Raw genomic sequence first — 15,105 nt, forward strand, 5'->3', positions numbered from 1 at the left:
AATGTCATTAAGTACCCTTTCAGTATTTTTATACCAAGACCCAGATTCTTCTCTACGTCACTCATGAAGCTCCTGTGTAAAAACCACTGCATACCTTAGTAGAGACGCGGAAAAGAAATCGGTTCGGTTTGGTATCATGATTCATTTTGTGTGGCAATGGATTTTTTAAAAATTATATTTAATTTATATACAGTATGTTCACGTTGGAGGTAGCTTAAAATGTTGCAGTTCCTCAATAATCCTGCAGGGGTCATGCACTAAGCTTTTTATTCATTATGGTTCTCGTTGTTAATATGTTGCAGTTCCACTATAATCCAGCAGGGGGAACTAAACTGCACTAAACTGTTCATACATTGGCAGGCAGCACAGCGTCGTGTGTTGCAGGAGTAAATTATTTGCTAAGTCTGTATAGAATCATGATATTTATAAAATCTTAATATTTGGAGAACCGCAGTGAAAATTTAATCGGCACCGAGGTACCGTGATGCTAACGTATTGTCTGGTCCACTGGTTATTCCCTTCCCTACACAGTAATACTTATTTTGTTCGATTTTAGAGGCAAGCTGTAATACCAGGCAGTTTTTTTGTTTTTTTAACCAAGAAACCAACGTGTGCATGCATCAGCCTTCAGTCTCAGAATGAGTCATAAATTTTAGCACTCTCTGCTTTAAAGATCATTAGTTTCGTTATAGATGTACAGCAAATCCGGTACTTTATAACTGCTGAAATCTTCATCGTCCCTAAATGTCAGAACTGCCACGTGATAGAATAACACCAGATCACCCACCGTTCACTAACGTAGGAGTAGACTATTTTGGACCCTTACCGAGGTAAATCGAGGTAGAAGTAATGTTAAAAGATATGGCGTATTGTTTACTTGTCTGACAACAAGAGCTGTGCACATGTGAAGTTGCGCAGTCGCTAGATACAGACTCCTGCTAAACATCTATATCAGCGCAGTAGGTTTAATGCTTTCCTTAAGTTTTGAGCTTCACGCCACCTGCGTTAACACAGACACCTCCTCCACCAACACGAAATACGTAAGATCGTCCGGTAAAGTTATGTAATTTGAGAAGGCTTTATAAATAAGGCAGCTTTATCTTAAGCATGCACAAATGATCTGCCTCGAAAGCTCTCTTCTCTTTCTTCTGGAATGCAGCTGTTCACAAACACAGTTCCATGTTTTTATAAATGCTGCTCTGGGAACTCATCAAGCCATTAATTCGCAGTTACATCAGGGTGTTGAGTATTTATTATGGTAAGGAGGTGTGACTCCTGTCCTTATGACTTTAGTTTCACCCATCAGGAGAGAGACATGCAGCTAGTAGCTAATGTTTTTATTTATTGCTTTCATATTAAACTTTGAGCACATTTTATATACAAATATATCAACCGTCATCCTCTGATAAACAACAAGAAAACACACTAATAAAACATGAACTGGAAACAGACAGATGGTGGGAGAAATGTTTTTAGTGCATCTGAATGCACAGATCTGTATTTTTTCACCTCCGATGTTCACAGCATTAAGAAAAAACAGAACGGAGCGAAGAGAACACTCAGTAGTTTTTAACCACAGCACTGTCTCGATCAAAAGTGCCTACTTTTGATTTTCCATCAAAGACTACTTCTCCTCTGACCGACTTACAGCCTTGTGTGTGTGTGTGTGTGTGTGTCTGAGAGACATCCATAGGACTGACGGGAAAAATCTGATGGCATGCTCGATGTTTGTTTTTGTTTTTTTAATGAAAAAGTCACTTTAAATAAACCCAAGTTGTAAATGGTTGATGTTTTCTGTATTTATTTTTTATTAATAAAAGCTCTGGATGATTTCATTAACTATTTTTGTAGCCATATGAACTGACAGCAAAGTGAAGATTATACAGGTAAAGTTAAAACAAAGAAGGTTTTATCATTCCTAGGAATGTACTATTAAAAAAAATAAAGCAACAAAGATCTGTGAAGGAGCTTTTTATCCACTTACACCTGATACATACAGTCCTGTGAACGTACTGCTAATATTAGTTATGCTAATAATATTTACTAATAATAGTTACTGATAAATATTTTTATCTAAAAAAAATAACAGCTAATATGAGACATTTTCTACACAGTCAAATGTGTGACTTCATTTTTTGTGCATTTTTCTTTTGCCAAACTATGATGTAGGCTCTGTCACCACCTAGTGGTCATGAAGTGAATGACACCCAGACGCAGGATTTAGTTTCTGGGCTAGGGGCAGTTATTTGGAGGGTGCAGTGGTGGTGGTTTTGCTGCTTCCTGCTGCTCCTCCTTTACCCTGAGGGGTCTTCAGGACACTCAGCCTCTTGTGTAAGGAGCTGCTGGCCTTCTGAGTCACCTCATGTTCAATCTTATTTCTGATGGCCACCTCCAGACCCTAACGCAGACAGCACACACACACATACACACAGTTACACTTACTTTTATTCTTCTAACTCACTCTTCTTTTCTTGCACCATAAATTCTGACACACATTATTTTAAGAAACTTGCCTTTTTAAGTTTCTGTTGTTGGACTATCGCTGCTTTTTTCGGGGCGATGATCCGACCTGTAGAAACACACAAAGTTTAACATTTAATACAAATCAGACCACACACCAGTTTTTTATTATTATTATAATACTAGTACTGTGTAAAAGTCTTAGACAGCCTGTGTGGGAGTTTTTTTTTTTTTTACTACATACATTGTTATAGATATTTTAAAATTAATTTTAGGACTCTATGATTAAGTCAGTTCAAAAATGTTTCTGATTTTCAAACAAACCAGAAAATTCTTTTAGAAAAGTTTTAGAAAAATATTTGTACACCAGAAAAGAAAGCAGCACATTCTATAAGTAACCACTTTTTCGACAAAACGACTAAATGGAAGTTGACGGGATCTTCACACCAAAAAGCAGCAGGTACAACAGGTAAAGTCCTCAGGAGAACTGTGTGTGGTTCTGCAGGGCGCTCAGTAAAACTTAATCTATATTCTGTATAAAAAAACTGATACTAGTAATATAGTAATAAATACTGTTTACTGGGATTTATTATAGGTTTTTGCAGAGTAATGTATTACTTAATTGTATTTAATTTTAGATTTTTTTTGGGGGGGGGTAATATTGATTTTTATTATCATTATTATTATTAGTAGTAGTATTTAAAATAAAGATTAAATAAATTAATTATAAAAATCCAGCCAAGCAAATATAATAGTTATCATGATACTTTTGTATTTTATTTTATAAACAAAAAAATAAAAGAAAAATTTAGGCTTACAAGAATTTAATACAGAAATTATCATTTATTTAAAAACAGTAAAGCTATAAAGAATTTACATTTATACAAATCCGTAAAGGATTTATTTTTTTACGTTATAGTGTTATTATTTATTTAAAAAAAAAGTAAATAAACAAGTATAAAAATAAACTGTACTTTTTATACGTCTTCGTTTTTTTATTGTATTTATTATCTATAATTCTGCAAGATACCCTTTAAAATAATAAATTAAGTGTCATTAAAAACAAAAACATCAGCAGCAGTAAACTGCAATGTTTGGACTGGCACGCGCTCCAATATGGCGGCCTGGTTAGCTTAGCACATACAGCAGAAGTGTATTTAAACCCTTATATAATATTAAATTAACCCTGTGACGGGTCACGCCAAACCCTCACCTCCTTTCTTCGGTCCTTTCGGTTTGTTTTGTTGTTTTTTCGCTCCGCCGGGCCGCTGTGCTTTAAACTTCTGTTTCCCCTGCGCCATAGCGACTCCACAGTGTGAATGACGGAGCCCTGCGTACTACCGCGCTACGTAGTACGGACGTACACAGCGTTGCTAAGGGTTACCAGGGCCCGCGCGCTGCATACTGCTGAGCACGCTAGTATTAGTGTGGATGAAAACTACACGGAAGTGCGTCATTCAGACCGGAAAACGCACAAAAAAGTGTTTAAAATCCGACACAACTAGTTTAAAAAAGTGGTTAAAAATGTGAGGAAAATCGTCAATTATTACAATTAATTCATACATTATTTAGTGGGTTTTGGCTCACAGTCCAAACATTAGGCTCTTTAGAAAAGATAAGGTTCCTTGGTGACAGTTACCTCAGTCCATTTTAATCTACTGTAAATACATAATTAATATATAGTATGATATAAAAAGAGAAAGAAATATGATTTAAAATTTTCTTGCTTATTCAGAAGTGCAGCAATGATGTGGTGTCCCTCAAGGCTCTATTTTTGGGCCCTTGTTATTTTCACTTTACTTCCATTTGGATCCATTATTACACAAACTGTGTGCTTTTTGAACATGTTAACACCTCCAAAAAGCCCCTGATGCCAGAAAAAAGCATCATGGTATAATGCTATCATTGTGATGTCACTCAGGAAGTTATTAGCAAATTTTTGCATACGTTTAGGGCATTGTTTGAGATATCACAAATCCATTTACAATTTAGCATCCTCAATGTCTTGAGATCATATTGGGCTTGGTTGGTGGTGTTTTGGTGGCGATCGTATAAATCCCCTGGGAGGAGCATTTTAGATTCTATTGTATGAGTTATGCAAAAAAACCAATATTATATAATATTAAATTAATGAAATAAATGTGATTTGGGAAATTTGTAAAACTTTCTTGTTTATCTAGAGGTTCAGCCATGATGTGGTGTTCCTCAATGGTCTATTCCTGGGCCTTTGTTATTTTCACTTTACTTACTGCTATTGGGATCTGTTATTAGGAAGTACAGAATGTCTTTTCACTGGTATTTATCTTTTTAGCTAACTCAAGAACAATTAGACACAGAAAAGAAATGTCTCTTTCCTGTGGTTTTCAGCCCATTCGGGTATCTGGGGAAATTAGTGAGCAGACGAGCTTGTGAAAGAAGCAACCAAAAAAAGTACATGTAGAGGTAAATATCAAATTACTGTATATTGTCACAGGGGAACAAAATAACAATGGCAACATGAGTGGGGGAACAACATGAATGAGTGCATTTATGTGTGCATTTATGTTCGAAAGAGGAAATATTAATTAGCACTCTACGCTACTTATAGTAGGCAAATGCCCAACAGGACTTTGTGAGGAAATAAGGGAAATAAAGGAAATAAAGACTGTGATGACACCACAGAGTTGGGGAGCACAAGATTTCAGGACTCTAGAATTGATCTTATTCAGACCTAAAGCTTTTGTAGGGCTGAACTTGCTCAGGCCATGTTTGACCTGTTCTACTGAGATGTGGATTAAGGGGAGTGCAAAAGAAGTGACTGTTTTCTGTGTAGTGAGGGCATGGGAGTAGTAAAGTGTGGATTGAGGCTGAAGCTGGGGGAAGTGTGAGACATAGGGACATCAAGTCTATTAAAGAAAGTGTTGAGATCGTTTGCATGTTCCAATTCCCCTCAATAGCCTGATGCTCAAAATCTTGAAAATGTTTAAGATTTTGTTAAGAACCTACAAAGCTCTGAATAATTTAGCATCACCTGTTATTTCTGACCTTTTAAAGCCATACACTCCAGGACAGTCGCTCAGGTCTGGTGATTAGCTTTAACTCACAGTTCCTAAATCCAGTTTGAAGAGTCAGGGGTGATCGTATTTTCAGTAATTATGGAATGAGCTGCCCTTGTACATCAGAAAGGCCTGTACTTTTGCTATTTTATAAATCTCACCTCAAGACCTATTTATACTCTTTGGCATTTAAAACAGTGTGAGTTCATACTCTTTTCCCTGTTTTTTTTTTTTTGGAATTATTTTTTCGTTATTATTCATTTATTGTTTCATTGTTGTTGTTTTTTTGCTTATTTTATGCAGTGAGGGTAGGCTTGTTTGTTTTATTTAAATTTTATTTTATTTCATTTTATTGTTTGTTTTTCATAGTCCACTTATATGTCTGCAGCTACTCTATTTAAGAATCGGTTAGTGTTGCCTTAGTGTTGCTTTTTCTCATCTTCAGTCTGACGGGTTTGGGCTCGGGCTTGTGTAGTGTTACAAATGTACTCCCCATGTTCGTGTGGATTTCCTTCAGAATTTTTTTTTTTTTTTTTTTTTTATAAAATTGGATTAGCTAAGATAAATAACCTCAGTGTATGAAGAGTGTTTGTATTGTGCGTGTGTATCTGTGAAACATGTGAATACATGAACAAATCCACATAAAATGTTCAGTTTCATGAATATATTTATTCCTCTGCAGCATTTTCTACATTTTAAGGCCATTTATGCCAATGCAGGGAGGGACTTACACATGCATGATAACTTCTACAACACGGCTACGACTCAAATCACACACCATGTACTAAATGCCTGTGACTTGTACATTATTAAGTTAGTATAATCTTCTTTTTTTATTAGCAATAATTTGAGTCGCATGCTAATACTTTGCGGTAATTAAGAATTAAGCAGAATCCACAGGAACGAGTACTTATTATACAAGTCAAAATGGTCACTCTTAATTTACTCAATCAGTTTGCTCTAAGGGTCCTATAGAACACAATTTCAGAAATTTTAGTATTGGTTCTGCATCGTTCATCATTTATTAAATGAAAAGTATATGATTTGAGACGTAGTTAAAGCAAACTATCATCTACATTAACACACTTTTATAATTGCAAGCTTTCTGGACATGGCAGAAACGCAAGAGAGAGTATGATGTCATGGTTCACGCCCCTCTGACTGTTTGCTCGCAGTAGTTTGAGCGCAGGAAGCGAGGGAAAGAGTCTTTGGCCATCAGGGTAAAGATGCGCTGCTGAGCTTCGGCAAACGTGTTGGCGTTTGGCGTGTCCATCCTGTCCGTCAGCGCCTCGCGCGTCTCACTGTCCAGATTCACCTGCAAACAACATCGGCACAGGTTAAACACTGAATCTTTAAAGCAGTAGTGTGTGAGATTTAGAGCCACCTGCTGTTTGGAAAATGGAATTACATTAAGACATTAACCAAACATTACCAGCGGTAAAGCTATGTTTTAATGAAGGTCAGAGCTACTGCACTTGCTCTCTCCATACCTCCTGTGGGGCGTCAGGGTTGATGAACTGAGTGTAGATGCTCTGGGCTTTAGAGGACAGTTTGGTCTCAGGCATGGACTTGTATTCCTCACAGGCAAGCCAGAAGGCCAGGTTCTCCTCGCTGAACTCCGAGCGCAGGAACCAGCGGAACGCCTGCAGACTCGCTGAGAGAGAGAGAGAGTGAGGGTGGGGAACATACAGGGAACAAAGGAGAGTATGTTGTTTAGGAAAAAAAGGGAATTCAGTAAGAAGCGTTTGGATCAATAAAAAGTATTTATATCACTGTGTGTCGAAAATATTAGAAAAGTGGAGATAAGATTCTTACCCTTGCTGTGGAGCAGAGCCTCGAGGTCAGGAGGAGTTTTTTCCTCATGGGCTCTAGGAACGAAAGAGAAATAAAGAGGAAAAAAAGATCAGATTTAAGCGTTGATTGTAATCTGACCACTGCAGCTTATGTGTGTGTGTGTGTGTGTGTGTGTGTGTTACCTGTGTTTGTGTGGTTTCTCAGTCAGGTGTGTTAGCTTCACCTTCATCTCCTTCGCCCTAAAACACAAAGCGTTTAATAAAATTAGAAAAAAAAATTAAAATATAATAAAGTTCAATAAAATACAAAAGTAAGTGCTATAGTAACTTGAACACATTTCCTGTTTATACTGAACGATTCAGCCTCCTAAAAGATCAGTCCCTGAGATCTGTTCTTACAATTGTCGCTCACATGGACGAGCACCGTCGCTCACATGGACAATCTGATCATTATGATTTGTACATATTTCCTCACTTTTTAAAAAAAATTGAGCTGCTTTGAGGCAATGACTATTGTTAAAAGTGTAAACTTGTTTAAAAAATATTTAATAAAAAAGAATATAAATAAGAATTTCAATTAAAATTGTAAAAATAGTAAATTATATATACTGATATTTGAAGATCTTTACATTGGTAAATTAAGTAAACTATAGTTAACTTTTTATAGATACCTTTTAAGTTTAATTAAAATATATATATTTATATATTTATTTATATATTTATTTATTTATTATTATTATTTTTTTAATAGGACACTCAGATTTCGGTGCATTCAAGTTTTTTCATATCAAGTGTTTGATTAACTATAGTTAAAAAATGACACTGAAAATGACAGAATAAAAGTTAATATAGACAAAAAACAACATTTACTGTATATAAAGAAAAATCACACTTCAAATCGTCCTCCATTCCCATCTTATCAGTCAGAACGAGTAAATATTAATGTACCAAAACTTATTATAATGCAATAAAGCAACTGTCTTAAAAAGGAAAGAACACACACACACACACACACTCCACAGTACTTACTTCTCCAGGCATGATGAAGGGAGGGCGGAGAGCCCCTTACACATCTGTGGCGATCAGAGAGAGCGTTAGACAGAATGAGAGCTTGTGCACGTTGTGTGTCTCTCTGCTCCTGCCGCTGTCTCTTATACAGCTGTTTATCTCATGTTCCATCACTGAGCACGTACACATGGAAGATATGAGTGCTGTGTGTGTGTGTGTGTGTGTGTGTGTGTTGGAGATGTTTCCCTGAGGGCTGTACAAACAGATCCATGCTTACAATAATGCAATTACTGGTGATGATTTCCTCCAGGGTCTGGACTAACAGCAGGACAATAGGGGGTGATTGTGCTCTTTCATGAAAGGTGTGTGTGTGTGTGTGTGTTTTTGTTTTATGTGGGTTTATTATGAACAGGAGTGTGTGTGCGTGTGTGCTGTTCTTCTGTCTCTGAGACACTGTCACTGAATATATATATAACTAATTTAAAAGATGACAGATGCAACAGGTGGTGTGTGTGTGTGTGCGTGTGTGTGTGTGTGTACCCATAAAATACTCCAATAAGAGTATTGGGGAAAAAACGATGGTCCGTGACACAATATGTTTGTTTTTTGTTGCTGTTGTTTTAGTTTTAAAATGAAGCTAATGTAATGTTAATGAGTTTATCCTAATGAAAGGGAAGGTCATGTAATATTTTCCACTATGATATTGTTATATATAAATTAGGGATTATTATACCTGCTTCTAACATCATGCTTTGAATTGTTTTATTCTACAGACAGATCAATGCTTCCCAACACGATAAACTTGAAATATGTATCTAGAAATAATCTTAATAACACTATTTTTGGGTGACATAGTAGTTAGCACTATGAATGAGTGTGAGTGTGTGTAAGTGTGAGCACCCTGCCCCATACCCAGAGTCTCCTGGGATAGGCTCCAGGCCTCCCGCAACCCTCCACAGGATAAATTCATAAATGTACAGAAAATTAATTAATATTTTATTTGTATATATCAAACTCACCCAAATATATTAAATGTCTAAAAGTATATGCACCCGTGATGGTCACAGCCTCATACAGTATATAGTTCTTTCCCAAACAGTTGTTATGGAGTTAGATGCTAATTTTTTTTTTTTTTTATATCTGGAGCAATACAGTTCCCAAATAGCATGTAATATGTGAATGAGTGTGTTCAAAAGTATATGCACCTTGACGATCACAGAAACAGTTGTTATAAAGTTAGATGCCCATATTTTGTGTAGTGTCTGTTGTATATTTCAGTCCCGATATAACCCATTGTGTGTGAACTAGTGCATGAGTGTGTGTGTCCTGTGATCGATTGGCACCCTGTCCAGTGTGTACCCTACCAAGTGTCCAAAAACTCCTGGTATAATTTATATGTATGTGGGCAGCTGCATTAAAATGGATGGTCCGTTGACCCAAAGCCCAAAAGACTACAACAAACATAAATATTAGTTGAATTTGCCCATATTTAAAAATGTTTTTACCTGCAAATATATGATAATTTTGGAGTGTTATCTTACTGACTCAAATACACTGTATTTAATGTCCAAAAGTATATGCGTCCCCCGATGATTTGATATAAAGTAAGACGCCCATAATTGACTGTAATGTCTGTAGTGTGTGCCCAGAAATAGTGTGTCCAAAAATACATGCACCCCCTGACGATCACGGCCTCGTATGTAGCTCTTCCCCAAGCAGTTACTGTAAACTTAGATGCCCAAAATTTACCGTAATGTTTGTAGAATAACAGTTTCTAAAAATAACCGTAGGGTGTGAATGTGTGTGCTTAAAAATATATGCACCCCATATGACTATCACATATATAGATCTTCCTCAAGCAGTAATAAATTTAGACTTTAAGAAAGTTCTGTAACATCAGTAGAATAACAGTTTCCCTCTTAGGACCTCTTAGTTCCAGCCTGACAGTGCTGCTGTGCACAAAGCGACTGTCCATGAAGGCATGATGTGTTAATGTTGGAGCGGTAGAACATGATGGGTTCCTACATCTTACCACACAAAACCTCCAATGTTAGATAATAACAGATTTCTAACGTGTCTTGAGCTCCTTTATGGTGTTTGAAGGGGTGTTTATGTAAGACTTTTGAGATTATTCACGTGTTTTATTTTACCTGTTTAACACCTGTTTTAAAAAATAAAATAAAAAAAACACTTGGGACGCCATCTTGGTTTCATCAAGGCTTGGTTGCCATAGTTACCCCACTAGTTTTAGTGTGATTTCATTGGTTTAGGTTACTTCCTGGTTTGGAGTGTGTGAGAGAGGGAAAAAAACTGTAAAGCTAAACAAACCAGCTGTTTAAGAACACCGCTGTGTGTGTGTGTGTGTGTGAGAGAGAGAGAGAGAGAGTGTGTGAGCTTCGGCTCTATTACGGAACCGGAAATTCTGGTCTAGGGACGCCCCGAGGTCGGGTTAGTTGGGTTTTTATTAATTTGTGCCCCCCCTGCACGCGAGCGCGCCGATGTTTTTTCTAATAATAAAATAACCCGCAGCGGACAGACCGTGCACGAGCGAGCGCAGCGCACGCGCATGGCCGAGCCGCGGAACTCCGGCGCCGCGCGGTGCTGGTGGTCGCGCGCGCGGTGCCAGGAGAGCGCACCAGAACCGGACACGGACCCCGAGCGCGTGCGGCTCTGGACCGAGATCTTCGAGCAGCTCGACTCTAATAAGGACGGACGCATCGACATTAACGAGCTCAGGGCGGGGCTGGAGGCGCGGGGGCTGCTCTCGCGCACATCGGCGGAGACGGTACAGATACCGAGCACACACACACACACACTTATATATGCCTGGGTGAAAGCAGTGGTGCAGCAACTCAAAAATAAATCAAATTGTCACCACGTGACACTAAATGTCTTTCTACCCTGGAAGTAAAATTACCCCTGGGCCTGTAGTGTGGGTGCGGGACAGAACTAGATTCCCTAGATAAATGCACTAGATAGGACATGACCCCCCCTCACTATAGAGTAAGCATGTGCACTTATATGAGGAACTGGGTAGAAGCAGGAAGTCAGTGTAGCATTAGAACCTGAAAGTTAAGTCCAGATCAGTTCTCTATTCCACAAAATGCATGAACTTGTTGTTAGTCTTTCCCTCAAGGAGTTGTCACAGCGGACCATCTGATCCGCACACAACTGTGCAATCGTCCCGTTTGGACCAGGCTTGGGAGCAAGGTGCATCCAGTGGCTGTGCTTTGGGCATTGACAGACCGACCACTCAACCACCAATAGGATGTAGAACATTCTTTGCCACTTTTTATTCTAGAATTTCTCACATCATTCAGGTCAGAGGTGAAAGTTAACTAAGTAACATAGTTTCTCTGTTACTTTACGTAAGTACATGTTTCACGTATCTAGACTTTACATAAGAAGATTTATTAGTTGATACCTTTTACTTACACACCTGTACTTTCTACTCCACTACATTTCGGCATGGTGGTCAGCAGTAAGCTCAGTGGATAAGGCATTGGATTATTCCAGGTCCTACCAAACCCCAGCACCACCATGTTTTCACTGGTGAGCAAGGCCCTTAACACTTAGCTGCTTAAATGTTCTTTCAGCTGTTCCTGTCAAAGGCTCACCACAGGGAATCATCTTTTTTTTTTTTTTTTTTTAACGCAGGATGCCCTTTTTGACCCAACCCTCTCGTTTTATCTAATTTAGTGCGTTAGGTGAGAATTGAACCCATGCCTTCTAAATGGCAGACGAGAAACCTACCACTGAACCACCAACAGCATCTAAAATATTTGTGACTACTTTTTAAACTGTTGGATGTTTTACATAATTTAGATCAGTGGTGAAAGGCAACTAAGTGCATTTACTATCAAGTACATATTTTATGCATCTGTGTTTTAGTTGAGTAGATTTATTAGTTAATATTAGCTAGTTAGAGGTCACCAGAGGTGTGACGATGCGTTAGGGATCTGTGTAAGATCAGTGGCTATGGCATTAGACTATTGATCGGAAAATCCCAGGTTCAAACCCTAGCACCACAAAGTTGCAAACGGTGATCCTGTGAGGCCCTAGGAAGAGCAAGGCCCTCGTATATTGATGTATGTCTTTTAGCTGCTCCCTAATTAAGGGGTTGCCACAGCGGACCATCCGATCCGCACAACAACTTGGCACAGGATACCCCAGGATTCCCTTCCTGACACAATCCTCCTTCATCCGGGCTTGGGACCAGCACTGCCTTTAGTGGCTTGGGTTCAGTCATTAGGGTGGGAATTGTCTTCTGCATGACAGGCGAGAAACCTACAGTACGGGTGATCCACCAACGCCCAGCTGCTTAGATGTATAATGAGATAAAATCTAATCTAAGTCACTGTGGATAAGGGCGTCTGCCCAACGGCAGAAATGTTACATAATCAAAGTGGTATGTGGCGTTCTCGCCACCTGCCGGATATTATGCATGATTTTATGTTTGAAATTAGTGGAAACGATGATGTGCAGACAGTGACGACACAGCACGGTCACAGAGAGAGAGAGACTATTACTATTATAACTTTATACAGTTGAGTAAATTTAAAGGTACTGAAGGTAGAAATGTAAATGGAGGACTTTTACTTGAGTGCCATTTTACCTTGGGTAGCTCTACTTTTACTCAAGTACCGTATTTTCATACTTTGTCCACCTCTGATACAAGAACCAGGAAGTCATTTGGCCGCTACCTCTTTCCTTGTATCAGGTAGAGCTAATGCACTTACGCTGTGCAACCAAAGGTATGTGGAAACCTATCGGACAGACCTGTCTGAGCATGTTAGACACCCACTTCCAACAACTAGGGGCTATTCATATGGACTTAATCTCACTTTGTTCTTATAATAAACTCCACCCTGGAATTTGGAATGGATTTCTACAGGAGTTTGTAGAAATATCTTTCTAGGTACTCATGTCACGTGAGTAGCCAGTTGTTCCAGTTTATTTCCAGAGGTGTTCAGAGGGGTTGAGGTAAGGACTCTGAGCAGGCTGCTAGAGGTCCTTCATACCGAACTGCTCAATCATTGTCTTAATGGACCTCGCTTTGTCCTCAGGGGTATTGTCGTCATGCTCAAACAGGAAATGCCCTACCCCCCAACAGCTGCCACTGTTTAGGAAGCATGTAATTGTCTTAGCATTAACATTACAATAACACAAACCCAAAACGTGATAAACAGATAAACGAGTTCATTATCTATTCTCCACCATGCTTTATTTTTTCGGCACTCCACAGGCTGATCTGTGTGTTGTATTTTCCTGGCATCCACCAAACCCAGATTCATCCATCAGGCTTCATCGCCACGATGGGTGTAAAAGGTATTTAGTGCCACAAAGAGAGTAGAAAGCCAAATATCCGATCATGAATAGTCGCTCGGTTGGATGTGGAACCACAAATGCCTCCTTGGTCACCACTTGCTCCTTCTGCATACTAGATAATGGTAGTGCATTTTGTAGGAGATTTTTAGTCTTGGTCCTGTTTTTGGATCCAAGTCTCAAATACTTATGGGACCTGGTGTGTAGAAGGAGTTATTTATTCTCCTTTAAAATCCTTTAACATGACTAGGATGTATACCCAAATGTCCAAATATAACAGGCTACTATTTTGACCTACTTTTTAGTATAGATGTACGTGATTTGGGATGGAACCCACAGGGCAGCAGCTGAAATGACGTTCCAATAGAGCACACTACGTAGGCTGAGGATCCAAAATGACTCCTGACTTCATATGCAGTGTCACTATGAAGCAACAAACTGGCAGAGACGGCATAAGTGTGTGTGTGTTCATGTGTGTGTGAGTATAAGTGTGAGTAGATGGGTGCTGGGTCTAGAAAACACTCTGTTCTTGTTGACATTCTGGCATGTACAGTTTGTATGAACGAGTGTCAGAGATAAGGAAATATGTGTGTGGTGTTTAGTAACAAGTTGTGTGTGTATGTGTGTGCGTGTTGTACATGAGTATGTCTGAGTTTTGGGCTAAGTGAAAGGGACTTGTAAACTGAAACCTCACACACAGTCTGTCACACACACACACACACACACCCTCTTTCTCACTCGTACACATGCACACAAACATGGAGCTTGTATTTGCACACATTGGACCTTGGTGGACGAAAAAAGGTCAAGGACTTGGAACTTGTCCAGTGCTGCAGAAAGCATGTCCTCCAGCTCTGAAAAATTGAGTCCGATGCGGAAGTCTCGAAACATGCAGTTCCTCAAATGACCACTAGTTGGCTCCAAAAGTGAGTTAATTCCCATAGAGCACCATGTTAAAATGCCCAGGAAATAAACACCTGCAGCTAGGAACTGTTTGGGTCAAATTTGATAATTTTTTCATATAACTCATCAGTTAAAATGACATTAATTAAGCCATAAAATTATGCATAATCAGGGGTGTGGCTGACTTGAGTGACAGCTGTGAACCACTAGCTGTGTGCTACACATCACTTTATCTAACCGTCTATCTGTAATCGTTGAAGGAGTTGATGTAGCACATGATGACGGAGTTCAATCAAATGCGAAGTAACATCAGAATATAAATTAGCGTTAGCCACCTTAGCGTTTATATAGGCCTGTACTGTACCGTACCGTGTCTGGTAGTGGACGTGTCATGATGTGATGATGTGCTTCATGGTGGGTCATGTGACCTGGCTGTGCATTGAGTAAGACTTATTTCTAACCAGTCCGGGTCTCCTCCTGTTCTCTTCCCTCTCCTCCTCTATCTCTCCTCTCTGCCCTGTCCCACAGCAGATTGTGAGGGAAGGAGACACTAATCATGATGGACAGCTGGACTTCGAGGA

General features: G+C 39.0%; 3 protein-coding genes across 5 annotated transcripts in view; 1 reads left to right on the forward strand and 2 right to left on the reverse strand.

The window, feature by feature from the left end:
• Positions 1–1,784: 1,784 nt before the first annotated feature.
• c18h19orf53 (chromosome 18 C19orf53 homolog) lies at positions 1,785–3,827 on the reverse strand. The gene is made up of 3 exons (XM_053476930.1): positions 3,674–3,827; positions 2,514–2,569; positions 1,785–2,398 (listed from the first exon to the last, which is right to left on the reverse strand). The coding sequence occupies exons 1-3, from the start codon at positions 3,759–3,761 to the stop codon at positions 2,243–2,245; spliced, it is 300 nt and encodes a 99-aa protein (XP_053332905.1). The 5' UTR covers positions 3,762–3,827; the 3' UTR covers positions 1,785–2,242.
• Positions 3,828–6,144: 2,317 nt separating this feature from the next.
• On the reverse strand, positions 6,145–8,426 carry si:ch211-196h16.12 (regulator of G-protein signaling 5). Its single transcript, XM_053476928.1, has 5 exons — positions 8,318–8,426; positions 7,472–7,528; positions 7,311–7,363; positions 6,986–7,149; positions 6,145–6,810 (listed from the first exon to the last, which is right to left on the reverse strand). The coding sequence occupies exons 1-5, from the start codon at positions 8,359–8,361 to the stop codon at positions 6,643–6,645; spliced, it is 486 nt and encodes a 161-aa protein (XP_053332903.1). The 5' UTR covers positions 8,362–8,426; the 3' UTR covers positions 6,145–6,642.
• A 2,243-nt stretch (positions 8,427–10,669) lies between these two features.
• slc25a23a (solute carrier family 25 member 23a) overlaps positions 10,670–15,105 on the forward strand; it is an 11,002-nt gene continuing 6,566 nt past the window's right edge. The window contains exons 1-2 of one of the 3 annotated variants that reach the window (XM_053476920.1): positions 10,670–11,081; positions 15,056–15,105. The exon at positions 15,056–15,105 is cut by the window's right edge and continues 74 nt beyond it. In XM_053476920.1, coding sequence (XP_053332895.1) covers positions 10,863–11,081; positions 15,056–15,105 — 269 coding nt within the window. In that variant the 5' untranslated portion in view covers positions 10,670–10,862. Of the gene's footprint in view, positions 11,082–11,112; positions 14,548–15,052 lie in introns of those variants that run through there. The other 2 variants (XM_053476922.1, XM_053476921.1) reach the window with 2 other exon arrangements.

Source organism: Clarias gariepinus, chromosome 18 (genome assembly GCF_024256425.1).
Source record: "Clarias gariepinus isolate MV-2021 ecotype Netherlands chromosome 18, CGAR_prim_01v2, whole genome shotgun sequence".
NCBI classification, from domain to species: Eukaryota; Metazoa; Chordata; class Actinopteri; order Siluriformes; family Clariidae; genus Clarias; species Clarias gariepinus.